At 42.6% G+C, this 16895-nt stretch overlaps 1 protein-coding gene across 4 annotated transcripts in view; it reads right to left on the reverse strand.

Moving 5' to 3' along the window:
* The window catches only part of pcdh17 (protocadherin 17), a 62540-nt gene extending 46148 nt beyond the window's left edge, over positions 1–16392 (reverse strand). For 2 of the 4 annotated variants that reach the window (XM_022196276.2, XM_022196275.2), the window contains exons 1-2: positions 15650–16391; positions 12120–14915 (exon numbers count right to left, since the gene is read on the reverse strand). In XM_022196276.2, the coding sequence (XP_022051968.1) occupies positions 12120–14615 (2496 nt within the window). In that variant the 5' untranslated portion in view covers positions 14616–14915; positions 15650–16391. Of the gene's footprint in view, positions 1–12119; positions 14916–15649 lie in introns of all 4 variants that reach the window. The other 2 variants (XM_022196278.2, XM_022196277.2) reach the window with 2 other exon arrangements.
* Between the last annotated feature and the right edge of the window lie 503 nt (positions 16393–16895).

The raw sequence follows: 16895 nt of genomic DNA on the forward strand, positions 1-16895 counted from the left end.
TAACAAGCTGCAAAGTAAATTCAAATTGAGCGAATTCATATGACTGACCCTGGGGTTTTGGAACTGAGTGAGAAGTCTGTCATAATCCTCTTCTACCAGACCAGGGAATTGGTGTCTTCATGTGTGAGGGTATCTGTATATGGATGTGTGTGTGTGTGTGTGTGTGTGTGTGTGTGGTCCCAGTAGTGAAGGAACACACTTATTAACTAGTGAGTGAGCCACTTGAATCAGCTTAAGTGACTTTATTGTTGTGTGATGGCATCCTAAAACAAGCCAAATTACTTTCAGGGCACTATTTATTTTTACTGGTATGTATATGTAATTGCATAAATGTGTGAACTGCTGACTGTGTGTGTGTGTGTGTGTGTGTGTGTGTGTGTGTGTGTGTGTGTGTGTGTGTGTGTGTGTGTGTGTGTGTGTGTGTGTGTGTGTGTGTGTGTGTGTGTGTATGTATATGCTATTACTGAGCCAGTGCTATTAAGTGCAGTCTCACCTTAGTGCAGTGCAATTTAATGAGGCAGTGTGTTCAGGCGCTGGCAGTCAACATGATACCAAACCAAAAAATAATTACACAGGATCTGAACATGAAATAAAATTGCTGTAAATCACAGTCCTCCGGACCAAAAAGAATCTGACTGGAACAAGTTGTGATGTCCTTTCTGTTTTCACAACTGGTCCACAGTTAAAAAGGGCAAGAAAGAATCTGCTTACTCAAAAATTACAGCCCTTGTTATATTCATAGCTATCGTCTGCAATATTAATTTTGTATGTACGCAGCTCCTACCAGCATTATCTTTTATAAACACCACTGACAACAATTCAGCAGCCAATTCAGTCTCTGCTGCCATCCCTGCACACAACTCAGACGAAACTTTCTGCACTGAAGAGGAGGGGCGAGACAACACAGTGTGTTTGTACTCCCATCAACACAATCCACATCTGTGGCAGTTTAGCCCCAGGAGTAAATGATAAATGTAGCTTTTGGCATAGATATTTATTCCAACACACAAAACTCCTAACGCAGCAGTTCGCCAGCTCTCTAAAATAGCAGTGTTGTTTTTCCCTCACTACTTGAGACATTTTGTGTAGACACATTTAACCAGCTGGCCTGTGTAGCTTACAGCTGGGAACCGTCTTATGATTATTGATTAAGGAAAATATGTAAACTTTGGGGGAAAAGCGAATAAGGAATGGGAAGGAGAGAAATCTACTTGATGTTCAATCATTTATACACCTTTGAAACTATGAGGAGAGCATTAAAGAGAAGAAAGGTTGCAGGATATGATCTTGGTGTGTGAGCTCCTAATCATTCAGTACATACTCATCAATAGTTACAATAGCTGTGCGGCTAACTGAAGTCTTGAGTCAGCACTGACCTTCTTTTGCCCTCATTAATCCCAAGCCAACTCAGCCCAAAAATCCAAAGCTGTTCAGAGGTGACCCACTGCACCTATGGAGGCCACGCATGTTACTTAAATCATTAGTTCTAGCACAGACGTAACAGAACAACTGAACAAGAAGCCTCGACTTAAAACAACATGTTAAAGCAATAATGCACTCACATTCTTTCTGAGTGCATTTAATATGAACCTTAGGGTAACAAGACAACAAGCCTAGAAATAATTAAGACAGAAATACAGATGTCTAGATATAGCATATTACATTACATCCTTGTTATTAATAACACAAAATGTTGTTAAGCTACTGTTATTTAGTTACTCGTGCTCAAAGGTGGGTGCGATCGAGCATCCTGGGCATCGGGCAAAACAGCGATGTGACAAAGACAACGCTGAATGTGAAAACAAAGTGTCTGTTACTAGTAAATAGGTGTAACCAGCATCCTGTAAATAGATGAGATTGTTAAAATTGCATGCCAAAATACAGTGTGAAGACTGGTTTTCATTATTATGTTTTACGGCGCCTCCACAAGTCCACTGCCCTGCTGATACTGACCCACTCCGGACATTGATCACATTTCCACTTCCCACAAAATAATACTGGGGTTTTTTTGTGTGTTTTTTTTTAGTCATTTGATGACATTGGTAGAATCCAATTCTAAGCTCCTGTTAGAGAAGGTTTTACACTGTTGGTGCTGTAGAAGAGCTGAGGTGGCACTTGAGAGAGAGCATAAATTCACATCATCCCAAGTTATTTACATAGAAAAAGGTCCACAGGGTGTCACAGGCAAAGGAAAAAGTCAAGTAAGATCTCATTTTCCAACTTACATTCATGCATTGGCAATAAAACTTGAATTAATGTATGGAAATTGCAACCCAAGAAATTAATGTATGGAAACTGCGACACATGGTACCTTTAAGACATGCCAACAGATGGAGTTTGTTATATTTAAATTACTCTCAGATATACAGTATAATATTTAAGAGTGGTATACTATCCTCTAACTCTTTTTCAAGGAAGCAAATAAGGAAAAACACTAAACTGGTTCCTTCAATTCCACACAAAGGAGACTGAAATAACCTGTTCCTAGTCACTTTCTGTATAACCAGAGAATATCGTGTGTCTTTGTCCAGCTGATGGTAACACTTGGGTTTACTTGAAATGCCCTGTAAAACTACTCACATAGTTTTATTTTTATTTTTTAACTAGGTTTCACTATGCACACAATCAAACTGAGGCACTACTGAATACTTAATATGCAATTCTGCTTCCAATAAAAGCAGCAATTATAACACAAAATCAAGATTAAAGAAGAAAATTGAATTGTTTTGTAATATCTACCATGTTTTCGCTGTTCAGATAATGAGGCTTATGCAAGTACTGACCACAGAATGCAAAAATATGATTAAAACAAATCAGAATGCAAAGAGGCATTCATAAAATAAACACAACCAAAGTGTGCATCCTTCAAAGACTGGGGTAATATCTCCATAATCATGTTTGTCATTTATGGTGAGCCAGCATGTGAGTTTAGCGCGCTTACACTTTAGCATTTTCCAACCAATATTATTAGGTCCTCTTTTCTTGTACATGTATTAAGTATTACTAAGAAAAATTTAAAAAAAAACAAGCTTTTCATAATTTCATGTTGAAACAAACTATACAGAAATTGTGGCCTAGTTTGCAGGTTAACAAGAAAGCTGTGAGCTTGTGAACAGAAACATTAAAGTACAAAATTATTCCGTTTGAATTGATGGAGGAAGAGCCATTCTGTGGATGAAAGGATTTTAGATATTTCCCCAAAGCCCGAGGCCAGACACGGATATATAAACACACAAATACAGACACAGAATGCGCTCATATGTCTAATATCAATAAATGCACAAGTGCACATACACACACCTGGGTTCTCCCTCTCTGTTGCTGTACACACACAAACCCGACACACACGCAGCAGATGGGCTATGTTTCACTTCAAGGTGACCTATCTACTGTATATGTATCAGGTCATTGGGGGTGGGGTGTCTTAGTGGAGCGTGAGCCAGAAAAAGAAGGAATGGAAGACAGGAAGGATATTGTCCGTACACCTGGGTAAAGGCTGACAGAAAAGGCTTTGGGATAATGCTTGGTTGGACAGCGGTTCCTTTCCGTCTCTTTTAAGTGTGTCTATGGTGCATTAAGAATCTGTCAGACCAGCTTTAGCATTAATCAGCTAGCCCACAGAAGAAACAATCACACATAATCTCAGGCTCTAAACCCTGCTGACCTTCTCTTCAAATGCATAGATAAACTCCCCTTCAAACCTCAGTCATTTAAAGAGACATGCACACGCGCACACACACATGCACACACAGGCCCTGGCTCCGGCGCTGATAATTTGTTTCCTCCCCACTCTCCCTCCCTTGCATTCTATTTGACTGGTTCCTCCCAGAGCAGCACCCATGTCTCTCCATCTGGGAGTACATCGACTCAGCATGTCGACGTGACCTCAGAGAGGAGAGGAGAGGAGAGGAGAGGAGAGGAGAGGAGAGGAGAGGAGAGGAGAGGAGAGGAGAGGAGAGGAGAGGAGAGGAGAGGAGAGGAGAGGAGAGGAGAGGAGAGACGAGACAGGAGGAAAAAAGAAACAGGAGGAAAAGGAAAAAGTTCCATTCATCATCTGAGCAGTGTTGAGAGTGTATAAATAGCAAGATCTGTTCAGAGTTATCATTGAGCCAACGCTTCCATCGTGGTACTTTATTTATTAGGACTGCGCACAGATCAATACAGTAGACATATACACCCTGTACTGTTGACAAGATAATCTCATCATTATGAATTTGGCTTGGGTCGTCAGTAACATGAGCAATTGCAACGCTTATCTGAGATGACAAGAGCAGAGAAAAAGAAAAGGGAATCCGAAAGTGTGAGTCGCAGCAAGAGCAGGGGAAAGCCGTGAAGAGAGAGAGCAGGCACTAGTTCTTTTTTACTAAACAATGCTCAGAGCAATAGATAATGAAAAACAGTATTTCAGTACCAAACAGAGCAAAAATCAATAACAAACGGAGCAAACCAGCAATTGATCTGAATGCTAAAGGCCCCAAAAAACATTTCTCTCTAAGACATAAACCCAGTGAGGGGCCAATTGAGTACATCTGTGTAGTACAATAGAAAAAGATGAGACCGGCCAAATATACCATTTTCAATACGCCATTAGCACTCGGCGTTGCCAGTGCTACCCCGAAGAGCAGACACAGTCAACGTTTGACGACAAATCTTGTGTGCCCACCACTTAGTGGGCCTTTTGTTTAGGCAATAACATCTGAGAGTGCCGACTCATTCGCCTCTGTTGCCGCAAACACATAACAGCCATTGCAAAACACAGTGGCTGTCAATTCCCCTCAGACACACACAGGGCTTTAGACATGGGAGTCAGATTTCAAACTGTGCTACAGATATAAGCAGGAACAGAGGAGACAGTGGGATCTCTCCTATTAGAGTGTCAGACTTTCTCAAACACACAAACACACACTGGCAGGGTTACACTCTTTAGAAAAGTACCGCTCAAATTGCAAACGCAAAATTGCAATTTCCTGATTGGGCTACTGCAACGTACTCCCGTGATTGTAGAGAGAAGAAGTCATTTTATTACGGCTTGTTTTGACATGTAGTTAGGTGAAATTAAAGTAAATGAGATGGTATTCATGGTATATCCCTCCAATCAATTAATCATATTACTGATGGAGCTGAAGAAGTGCTGAACTGTAAAAGGCAAGGACAAGGAGAGAGAGATTCAGGCAGAGAGGGATAAATCATTTCTCTTATACTAATGAGATAGAAGGTGAGAACAGATTCACATAACTCATTCTTTGAGCTGCGTGTTGTTTCTACAGCACATGCCTAGGGAGCACAGCGAAGGAAGATGTGGCAGAAATAAAAGCTCTCTGAGGCTGGACCGGTGCCAAGACACAACAGAGCGAGTTCTACTTTGTTTGACTTTGAAAGTGTTTGATTTACAGCAAGGAGACCCGACTGCTGCCAGTTCAAAGAATACATCATCATGCCACACACACCTATGCAGCCTTCTGTGGGCTGTGCATTTTGCTGCACATTACTGTGTGGTCACTCCTATCTATGCCCATCTATTGCTGCAGCTCCGGCGCCCTGCTGCTTGAAGTCTAAAGACCCCAGGAGGGATCTAAGAGCCTTCAGGGGGCAGGCGGCCCCGACAGGGAAGCCCATTCCAATCTGAGGGAACCAGCAAGACCGGTGCTTCAGAGCACAGCTGGTGGTAGCAATGGTGCGCGAGTGTGAGTCCATGTACGCACACACTCTTGCAGACACATGGTCGCTGAATCTTGGATTCCTCCACTGTGAAGGTTATGTTTTGTTCTCTTGTTTTTGCGACCTCTGTTAATGCTAGGTTGGCTCCTTGTGCCTGACTTGTTTGAGCACAATGCCAGCAGCACTAAGGCAACTGGGGGCATGCACGGATTTTTGGTTTTTTTTGTCAGAATCTTCTTTTTCTTTTTGTATTGCAAGGGTTGATATTAAAAAGAAAATACACCATAGTAGAAGGATGGTCAGGTACAAAATGTACAGATCCATCCAGCGTAGGCGTGCACCTGCAGGGTAATAGAAATATGGGCAACTGGTTATATCAACAGGGTCAGGAAAAACAAGTCACATTGTCACACAGGAAAATAGCCACAAAGGAGCTAAAATGACAGTTGACAAAAGTAAGAGCAGTCGTGGGCATGGTAGCTTTGTAAAAATACAACAGGCAAGTGATTAATGAGGCACATAAGAGTTGCGAGCCTGCCTATGGAAAGTAAACCAAGCAAATTGACGGCCCTGGCTACTAAACAGAATGACATGCTATTCTCAAGTTCCGGCGTCAGTGAATTAGGAAGAGGAGTCCTGATCATCCACTTCCCCTTTATCACACAGACATCGAGGCATACACAAAAACACAATAGCACAAGAGCGAATGTCTCTTGACAAGCCACAGTCTTATTATCATGCCCATGTCATCTCCAATAGGCTGCTTCCTACTAAACCAAGTAAATTGGTTTAATGTGTCCGGCCAATCTGGCTATCACGGAGGTCAACTTGTGTTCTCATATCCTGTCTCTTTCTCTACACTTACGACAAATAGAATTCCTTTGTTACCCTGCAATGTCAGTTTTGGGAGGTCTGTTAAAATAATGACGTTACACAGCACAGCTATGTGCTATGTACATATGAAAACAAAGCAGAAGGCTGAACAGACTTCTAGTGGCTGACGAAACTAATACACTCTTTACATATATTATTGTCCTTATATATACACACATTTCTGTCCACTGTCTGACTGGACTGGAGTTTGCTTCAAGTTACACGGGGAAATTGTGTGTAGTTGTGAACATAGTCAGGGGCCTACATTTCAATTATTTAGCAGGGTTAGTTGAATTTTTTTTAAAATTCGCAATAAATAAAACATTCACTTCCACGGCAGCCATAAATTTCAAGAATTTTTTCACAGAATATCTATATATGTAATGAACTATTAACCGCATACATCTTTGAACAATTGCACGATTGAGTTTTTAGCCTCTGTTCAGTGTTTTGCATGAAAATACTGGCCAAAAAGTTTTTAAAAAAAAGTGAGTGGGAAGATAAAGACATTGGTGGTGCGCATTACCACCAGAACAAATTTCCTTAATTTTTATCTCTTCTAAAACTTGATAATGTCATTGCCATGGGGGGAGTAGGAAAAAAAAGAGCAAGCTTTGAGAGGTTACTCCAGTCGTCTCTACTTTCTCTCATGCTGCCTCACAATGCAATCAGACCCAAGGCAAGTAAATGAATGCTCAGACTCTTCTCGTATCAGTAAGTAAGTAGCTTCTGTTTCCCACCTATCCTGTGTTCTGCCCTCCTCTTCTGCCTATGTTCACAAATGTGTAGCCAGAGACCTCCGATGTTTATCGTGACATCTTCCGCTTTCCTCTGATTTGTTAAACTTTATGATTTATTAATGACAGACGATGCAAATATAGCTGCTGTTTTCTGCTGTGTTACACAGCTGCTACAGCTTCAAGACACTTTGATGCATGTGTATTGAAACAAGAATCTCTGCAAATACCACCAATAAAGTACCAGCAACAGGAGCTAATAAACAACACACTCAATGCCAAATTTTTCAGTTTTGTTTAAACAGAGATAACATAATTTTCTGGCGTTCCCTAGAGCAACACTTTGTGGTCTGACTACACTTCCTCTCAGTTGTATCTATCATATGAGCTTTGGGGGAGATGAAGAAAAATAAAACTGCCTATTAATAATTCAGAATTTCGGCATGTAGTGTTATGTACAGTAGCAGCAGGTTTATTTGTGGAAATATGAAGATATACCCCAAGGCAAACTGAGATTTTTTTTATACACTCACAAGCGCAAATAAAACAAATCTGACCTAGTGACTCAGAGGCTCAGCTGGGGTACAAATGTACACAAATTACAAATGGTTTTTTGAACTGTCCCCCCATTTCCTATAAATGCCTGTTTGTGCTCCTACTTGCTGAGCTGCTCAATCCTCTCTGCAAGCAGGTTTCAATATATACAGGTCTACCAAACTTGTTCCATAGAAAGCTCCAGAGGAAAGCAGTTATCTAAAGATGAAGGAATAGAAATGAAATAAAGAGTGTTTTTCTATTCATTGCCTCAGTGGCCACTGAAGTGTGGGAGCAATTTCAATACAATATACAGAGGAGGCTTTGATAAGGCTTTTCGGTGGAATCCTCAAAAACAGCCCAAGCCCGGCTACATGTGCATCTGTGTGTTTGTGTGTGCAAGTGTGTGCGTCTCTTGGAGGAAGGGTGTTTCAAGGTTCGGACAAATGCAAGATTGTCACGCTCATAAAAGAGAGGGGCTCTGTCACGGAGTCTGCCAGCTAAAGGCTTAAATCACATGCCTGGAATACACAATGACGTTACACCCACATCCACACACACACACACACACACACACATACACAATCTCCCTAAATTATGCAGAGTAAGACCATTCCTCGAAGCATCCATTTTCAACATCTGCTCCAGCTATATTGTTGGCATGCATATGCTCAACCTAAACAGATCAAAGGAGCGAAAATTGTCTCTCCTGTACAGTCTACACGCTGCTTAAATGATCACAGTCACACCTCTTAAAAGCTTTTTTCAGCAATCTTTAAATTCACTGAATAGGATTAGAGCTACCAGTCATTTTGAGAAACCATTCCAAAACTGGTGCTGATTTTAAGCTGGCAAAATGTTTTGGGTTTTTTTGTCCAAATCTATATGTAGTGAAATTTAGCAAATTTTATATATCATTAACCGTGTGTTGATAAATTCGGTGATTTGCATTCATAACAACTACAGTAAAATACTGTGAGACTGATCAGTCCAGAAGAAAGATACTACATTTCCTGTATTGATGTGCATATTTTTTAATTAGAGAGCTGTAGGAGCCTTCTAACCAACTGACAATGTCAAGTCAGCAGAGACTGGAGCCCCTTTTCTCCTTGCCAACCTCATCTCAATGCCACAGTACACAAGGCAGAATGCCGCCACCTAAAGGCAGCCATTAAAGCCTTGCAGACACCCCCTTTGCCTTTGCACCACTTGCACCTTATTAACATAGACAGTATCCCAGCGAGACAGGCTGCTTTTTAATTAGAGTTTTATGGTGAATCAAATTACAACACTCAAAACTTATCAAAACAAATCAGTATGATAAATTATGGGCCATTCGAAAGTAATGGCACAGGAATCTCTGAATGTTTGTTCGCAATGAGGTCAGATTCTCGAAAAGCAGCAAGAGAGCGACAGAGGCTCGTCTCAACCAGTCAGTGGGCCACAACTTGGCACCACTGCTGAAGCTAAACATAATGTGCAACAAAATCCTAAAACGTAATCAAGACAGAGTGGGCGCAGTCTAACTCTGTGGAGCGAGTTACTGCAATCCCTCCTTCCTGAGCACTGAGGAATTCGACTGCAGATTGGTTTTAACCTTGATTCCACACTAAGTAATTCCCTTCAACGCCTTAAGCGGAATTAGGCATCATTACGTATCATCCATCTCCTTATCCTAGGAATTCTCTTTACAAATGAAATGAAGCTCTCCACTGGGCCAGTTGCTGGTATGGTGGTGACAATGATAAGGGCAGCAGAGCTCGGCTGATATGTTCATATTATTCCCCTCTCCCAGCTAGAGACCCAGCCCAGTCTGTCTGCCAGTGCACCACTATAAAACATCATTAGAGGCCAGCAGCAGCATGGAGAAAGACTAGGAGTTGCAGACAACTACAGTGACTCTACTAGGTGCAGATGAAGACAGCAGCACTAAGGTGCCCTTGTAAAACTGACTGGGCAGGCGATATGCTCTCCCACTTTATCCATCTCTTTATTTATTTTTCCTATTTAGCCTCTCCTCTGTGGCAACTGTAGTGACAGATGGGCTGAAAGGCCTTGGGATCGATGGGTGGGGAATTCTGTCTTCGTTTCCTGATATTTTTCCCATAGCCACTCTCCTGACTCAGGTTACTTACTGTCCACATGAACGGAGAGAGGAGGATGGAGTGGGGAGGAGGGAGGAAAGTGATATGCCTCTGTACAGCTTCTGAAGAAACTTAATGCCTCAGGCCATCTCCCTCTACACAGGTTTCTGTTGAATAATACAATATAGCACCCTGCACGCCTGATGCATCAAGGGGACCCTCTGTAAACAAGACACTAAGGAATGTGTTGTTCGTGCTCCTGCTTGTGCTCCCTTTGACGGTCTGAAGGGAAAGGAGAAAAGGAAGTGCACAAAATGGGTGCACGGCAGCCTCACACAGTCCAATTCATCATCACTACATTAGCAGAGAAAGAGCCTGCAGAATGCACCAGCAATTATTTTGTCCCTGTGATGAGGAAGCCTTAACGGTCTTTTGTGCTGACCTTTGCCCTATGCAGCTGGTTCATAATAGAAACAGGGCCAAGACTGAGAACAACAGACAGTGGCCTTCCTCCCTGGTGGGAACGCGTCACATCTGATAACAGTCACATCAACGTCCGGTGAAAATAGAGGGACACAACAGATAGCACAGCACTTGACACTATAGTTAAAGTCCATCGGGATGGAAGTGGAAAGAATGTCCCTCTCAAAAATAACAGGCCAAAGATAGAACAAAGAAAGGATAAAAGTTGCTGTAGAGTCTTTGTTACCGTCACCACATTGTACAAGAAACATTATATTTGTGTTCGTTATTTCAATTCAATCAGAATCAGAATCACTTTATTCATCACCGAAGGGAAATTCAGTTGTCAGGGTTCTTATCTGTTTAATTTTGAATTGAATAGCCTGACTGCTGATGGCAAGAAAGATTTCTTAAATCTTTCGGTCTTCCAGCGCAGGGATAGTAGCCGTCCACTGATGTTTCATTGTTCATTGAGGCAGATGTGAAGTGGATGATCCATATCCAATACTAGTTAATTTATAAAGTAGATCATAAAAATCATAACATTTGTCATCTCGGACAACTCTACATTAGAGCACTGAGACCATACAGCACTATCAAGAGAAACCAGACTATTCCCCCTATAAACAAGCACTTGGCGTCAGTGAGGGGGAAGAAACTCCCATTTAACATAAAGAAACGTCTGACAGAAAGACTGGGAAAAAGTAAACAAAACAATAAGGGCTAACTCTGTCCATTATCCACAGTGTTACATACCACTGTCTTAAGCAGGCTTTAATCCTTGTCTGACACGACAGACTTTTAATGGGCTTAAGGCCAAAGACATAGAGAAGTTATCACGTTAGAGGCTTATACAGCAAAGTACTCCTCACAAAGACCTACAAAGTAGCCGTGAAAATAAGTATAATCTACTAATCTCTAGGAATTAAAGTTGCGAGAATAAACCATGAACAGCCATAGAATAACATGGCATACCAAGCAAGCACCAGGCACTGCTTGGATTAATTTTACTGTAGATGTATATTAATATAATATACAGGTAAACAGGACGAAAAAAAATAATGAAAACATCTGTGGAATAGTTGTAAAGTCTTAAAATTAGAGCTTCAATAATTATTTGATTAATGAATTATCCGTCAATTAATAAATTAATCAACTATTTTGATAATCAATTGAAAGGATTTAAGTACAGTTCCAAGAAACAGGATGTCATCTTAAGCTTTGGGAAACGCTAAAACACATTTTACACCATTTTCTGACACTGTAAAAACACAACAGATCGATTGATCAGGTGAATAAGGAACAGATTCACTGATGATAAAAACAGTAGTAGTTGCAGGTCGCTTTAAAATGGCACTGGTCCTACTGGTAGCACATACCTGCTTGAAACTCTGCCACAGGCTAAATTCTTTATTCCAGAGGAATGAAATGACAGTCACTGAGTGATTAATGAAAATTTTCTACATATAAACTGATTTCAAAAGCCTGCCGTGACATATTTCAAGCACAACTGATTTGTGTTGATGTCACTGGCTCTGTTCTATGAGAGCACCAGAATGACTGTTTAATCCTTCTAATGCTCACCCCTCCCTTTCTTCTCTTTCTCTCAGTGCTCCTGGGCCTCTCTGCCTCTGTCTGTCCTTGTCTTCTTTTTTTCTTTCATTTTATGAAAAAAAGGTCAAATGCTGATAGAGAAAATGGGAGCTTTCTGAGGTTTGTGACGTGCAAGCGGTGGCATAACAGTGAAGGAGAAGAGTGCAATTTCTCTTACCTGTATGATGGACATGCGGTTAGTAGGTGTGTCTGTAGTGCTGGTGACTGGGCCTGTGAAGCTGGTGTGGCATCCCACGTGGCCTTGGGGCACGCTGAGGTTATTGGCAGTGGGCTTGAGGTACATGACCTCTGACCTTGGTGAGCTGAGTGGCAGGCGTGTCTGGTAGTCAAAGTACATGGGAGAGGTGGCCAAGGAAGGGCTGCTTACCACATTCATCACATTCATGGCATCCCGCTCCTCCACCTCGCTCTGCACCAGCATGATGTCGTTCTTGTTAATCTTCTTCTTCTTGCCTTTCCCCAGCTGAGGGTGCGAGTACTCTGCAATGCGACAGTTATAAGTACGAATCTCCTTGTTTTCCCGCTTGCACTTGATAGCTATGGTCACCATGGCGGCCAGGAGCATTATGGATATGATGCTCAGAGTTACGATAAGAGGCAGAGACATGTCCCAGTTCTGATTGTCCTTCATGTGTGGCAGTCCATCAGGAGGGCGTCCGTTGGAGGCCTTGATGATGAGTCTGGCGGCAGCAGTTAGAGTCGGCTTGCCGTGGTCCGATACGCGAATGATCAGCTCCACGATGGGGCTCACATCGTCCCAGAACGGGTGAGCCGTTCGCACGTCCCCAGTCACTGGATCGATCTCAAAGAGGTGCTCCTCATTGCCATCTGAGATCTCATAGGTGAGTCTCCCACTCTCGCCGTAGTCATTATCTACTGCCCTCACCGTGGTAACAATGTAGCCAACACCAACATTGCGTGGAACGTGGATTTCAGCTGTATCATTCTGCAGAAGAGGCAAAACTATAACAGGGATATTGTCATTGACGTCCAGAACACTGATGCGCACCGTAGCATTGCTCTCTAGGTGTGGAGACCCTGCATCTTTAGCAAGAACCTTAAAGTCAAAGTACTTTATTTGTTCATAGTTAAAAGATCTCACAGCATAGATGGCTCCATTAGCAGCATTCACATTAACATAGGTGTTGACATCTCCCCCACTGACATTGGAGTTGATTATGCTGTAGTACACTGTGCCATTCTGGCCGAGGTCTGGGTCATGTGCCAGAACTGAGCCTAGGTACTCTCCAGGGATGTTGTTCTCTGGGATCTGCAGAAGGTAGACTGACTTGGTAAAGCGAGGAACATTGTCATTCTCATCCAGAATTTTTACGGTGAAGGATTTTGTGGAGTTTAGAGGAGGAATGCCATTGTCTTTGGCGACGATGGTGACATTGTACTCATCCTGCACTTCCCTGTCCAAGGGCCTGTCTGTCACCACTGTGTAGAAGTTGTCATAGTTCTCCTCAAGTTTGAAAGGGACATTACCAAGCACTCTGCACTGAAGCTGCCCATTCCTGCCTGAGTCCTTGTCTGTGACACGGACGAGAGCAATGACAGTGCCCGGAGGTGCTGCCTCACTGATGGCTCCCTGTCTCACAGACACAAAGCCTATAGATGGCCAGTTATCATTCCTGTCAAGCACTTTAACACTGACTTTACAATGGCCTGGGATTGGGTTAGGACCTAGATCCTTTGCCTGGACGTCAATCTCAATAACTGGGCTCTCCTCGTAGTCAATTTCCCCCTGAATCTTTATGACTCCTGTTCTGGAATCTATGGAGAAGAGCTCCCGGATTCTCTCTGGTGCATAGCCACTAAAAGAATAGACTACTTGTCCATTGTTTCCCTCATCAGGATCAGTGGCATTTAAATCAATCAACACTTTACCAGGAGGAGAATTTTCAGGAATTTCCACAACATACGAGGGCTGATCAAATACGGGGCTGTTATCATTGGAATCAATAACTTTGACATTTATCTGCATGGTACCTGACCGAGGATATTCCCCACCATCAGTAGCTGATAAAATAAGAGTGTGATGGCTTCGCTCTTCTCGGTCCAGTGGTCGTTGGATAACTAATTCTGGGAATTTAGTCCCGTCCCCACGGGATTTTACCTCCAAGGAAAAGAGATTGTAGTCATCGCGCGTTATTTGATAGGTTTTCAGGCCGTTTTCCCCTGCATCTGGGTCATGCGCGCTGGTCAGGGGAAAGCGTGTTCCTGGCACTGCATTTTCTGAAATGTCAATATCAATCTGATCAGAAGGGAACGTAGGTGAGTTGTCGTTAATGTCCTGAATATCTATTTTGATCATACATATCTCCTTGTCATTGGCAAACACCTCCATGGAGAGCTGGCACTTGGGGTTTCTCTTACACAATGTTTCCCTGTCGATGCGCTGCTTTGTGTACAGCAGTCCGCTTTGGGGGTCCACGTCGATGAGATGCGGGGCTGAGTTCTCCAGAACCCTGAAGTTGGCTTTCTTACCCTGTCCTCCCTGCCCAGTTTGTTCGAGCCCAAGTCTGGCATCTTTGGCTATGTTCCCAATCACCGTCCCCGGACCCTGTTCCTCCGGGACAGAGTAATTCAAGTTTTTCAATGTCAGGGCTTGAGCCCACAAGAGCAGGAAAAAGAAAATCGAAAGATACATCTCCACTCAGTAAAAGCTGCTACAGTCTGTGTTGTGTTTACGCCTCCGTTGACCTGTTGATATCTTGTTCAAATTTGGTATTTCTATTATTCGGGATTAAATAAAGAGTCCTGTTCATCATGTGAGGCCTTGACATTTGTCTTTGTGGATTGTCTTTGCTTTGTCGCTCTCCTCCTCTGCGAGCAATCTGTGGTGCTGAACACCTAATTTATATTCAGCTGAGCACCCAGACTCATCTGAGCAATAATCGCGATCCAGTCTCCAAACAGAATAGTCATTGTAAGTGTTCACTCATGCCACCTAAGAAGGGAAAACAGGGGAAGGAGAGAAAAAAATGCATGTGTTATAATGTATATGTGTTCATTCAGATAAGAAAACAGAGTGAGCTACGCTGTCCATTCTGCCAGGAAGAAATCAGATCCACCTCTGAGCCAAAAATGAAACAGGGCTCATGTGTAATTCATCTCCACAATTATGGGGGACGCTTGTCAATTAGTTAACCTTGGGAAGACACTCAGCGCAGCCCAGATACACGGAGCAAATAATGATTCCTCATGTAGCTTATTTACCACATGCAATATTACAGCCACACAACTGAATGCAGTTTTTTAATCCATCTCTAATGTGCACTTGCACTGGACCTGACTCAGGATTGACAATGGCACATTCACGCATTATGGGGAAACTGCAATAGGGCAACTTTAATAATGTGCTACCACTGTAGACGTACAACTGGAGATGGCCTATTGTGGCGGCTATTTGAATAAGTGTGTATAAAATGAGCCTCTTACACGCATTAACAAATCCGCATAATCCGGATATTTAAAATGAGCCTTATAAAAATTCAGAAAATGAGCTGCCAACATCTCACCACAGCCGTGTAATTCTCTCTCCACTGATGCTTTCTTTTTTCTCCGTCTCTCTCTCTCTGTGAGAGATTCAACGGTCCTTGGAAGAAGCTGTTGCATCCGCATGCACAGGGATGCATGTGAAATAACAAACAGCTTGGAAGACGGACAAATATTTAAACTTACCAAAAGACAGAAACTGCTGGGATGATAGTCCTTAAAATAAACAGGATAAAAAACAAAGAGACAGGAAAACAGTCAGTTCCAGCGGGGCTCAGGGAGAGTTTCATCCCCTTACTTCAGCATAGGTAAAAAACCAATCCTTCTCTCCTGTCTCTGTGTGCGGGAGAAAAAAGCCACAAGCCCTCCGATGTGCACACGCAGGCTACAGTGCAGCGCAGTGGAAATAAAAAAAAAAGTGCTCCAGAAAAGTATGACTGTAATGTCAATGAGCTGAAGTCCTCTCCGCTGTCTGATTAGAATGCAGCGGCTCGCCTTCTGCCTGCAGTGAGTCACCGTTCGTCAGGAGAAACTGTTCAGCTTTATGATTTAAAAAAGAAAAAAATCCAAATGTGTGGCAGTAAAATAATAATTTTAAAAAAAGGTAGATCCAAAGTGATTTTTTTTAAAAGGTGATTTTTTTCTGTCCCTCTCCTCGTCCGAGAGTTTCTGATTCCCGTAGTGGCATTTTTGTCCTTGTCCCGACGTCCTCGTCAAAGTCCACACAAGAGAGAGACAGCGGAGGTTGGTCAGCAACAATGCCGCATTCTGTCTTCTCCTTCTCCTTGTAGCCGTCAGGGTGGGGAAATGGGTGGTTTTTACTTCGCATATACGCGCAGAGTCGTTATTTACTATTTCCCGCACGTAACACAGCCCTAAGCACAGAGAAGCGCTTCCTCTCACTGACTGAACTCCGGACACCGCATGGTGCATTAAACATTGTCGCTGCTCCTCCGGCAGCCAATGAATTTGAAGAGGTGGGAAGAGAAGGAGGGATTCAAAAGCCGCTTTGGGTACAGACTACAAATGATTGGTGGCTCGCAGTTCACCGGTGGCTGAGGCTGTCTTTTTTCAAATATCACACTTCATTGTTGTTTACAATAAAGGAAACGGTGCGTCGAGCACGCTTACTGACAGATGTGTTGGAGGGGTTGCTTGCTTGGTTGGATGGATGGAGACAGGGCGGGTGGGTGGATGGGGGGGTTGGCTGGTTGGAGCAGGTTGAAAATTTCAGTTGGAGCATCGGGAAAAAAAAGACAAAAAGGCACACAACAGGTTCAAACACAGTGGAGATGGAATTCACTGATTAATTAACTGAGTGAATTCCCTCCTCTTATTTTGAAATTCATTCAAAATGTATTCATAAAAAGTAAAACGTAAAAGAGGAACATAAATTAGATTCATAGATACATAAGTGTAAAAGCGTTAACTT

This window comes from Acanthochromis polyacanthus, chromosome 2 (assembly GCF_021347895.1).
Source record: "Acanthochromis polyacanthus isolate Apoly-LR-REF ecotype Palm Island chromosome 2, KAUST_Apoly_ChrSc, whole genome shotgun sequence".
NCBI classification, from domain to species: domain Eukaryota; kingdom Metazoa; phylum Chordata; class Actinopteri; family Pomacentridae; genus Acanthochromis; species Acanthochromis polyacanthus.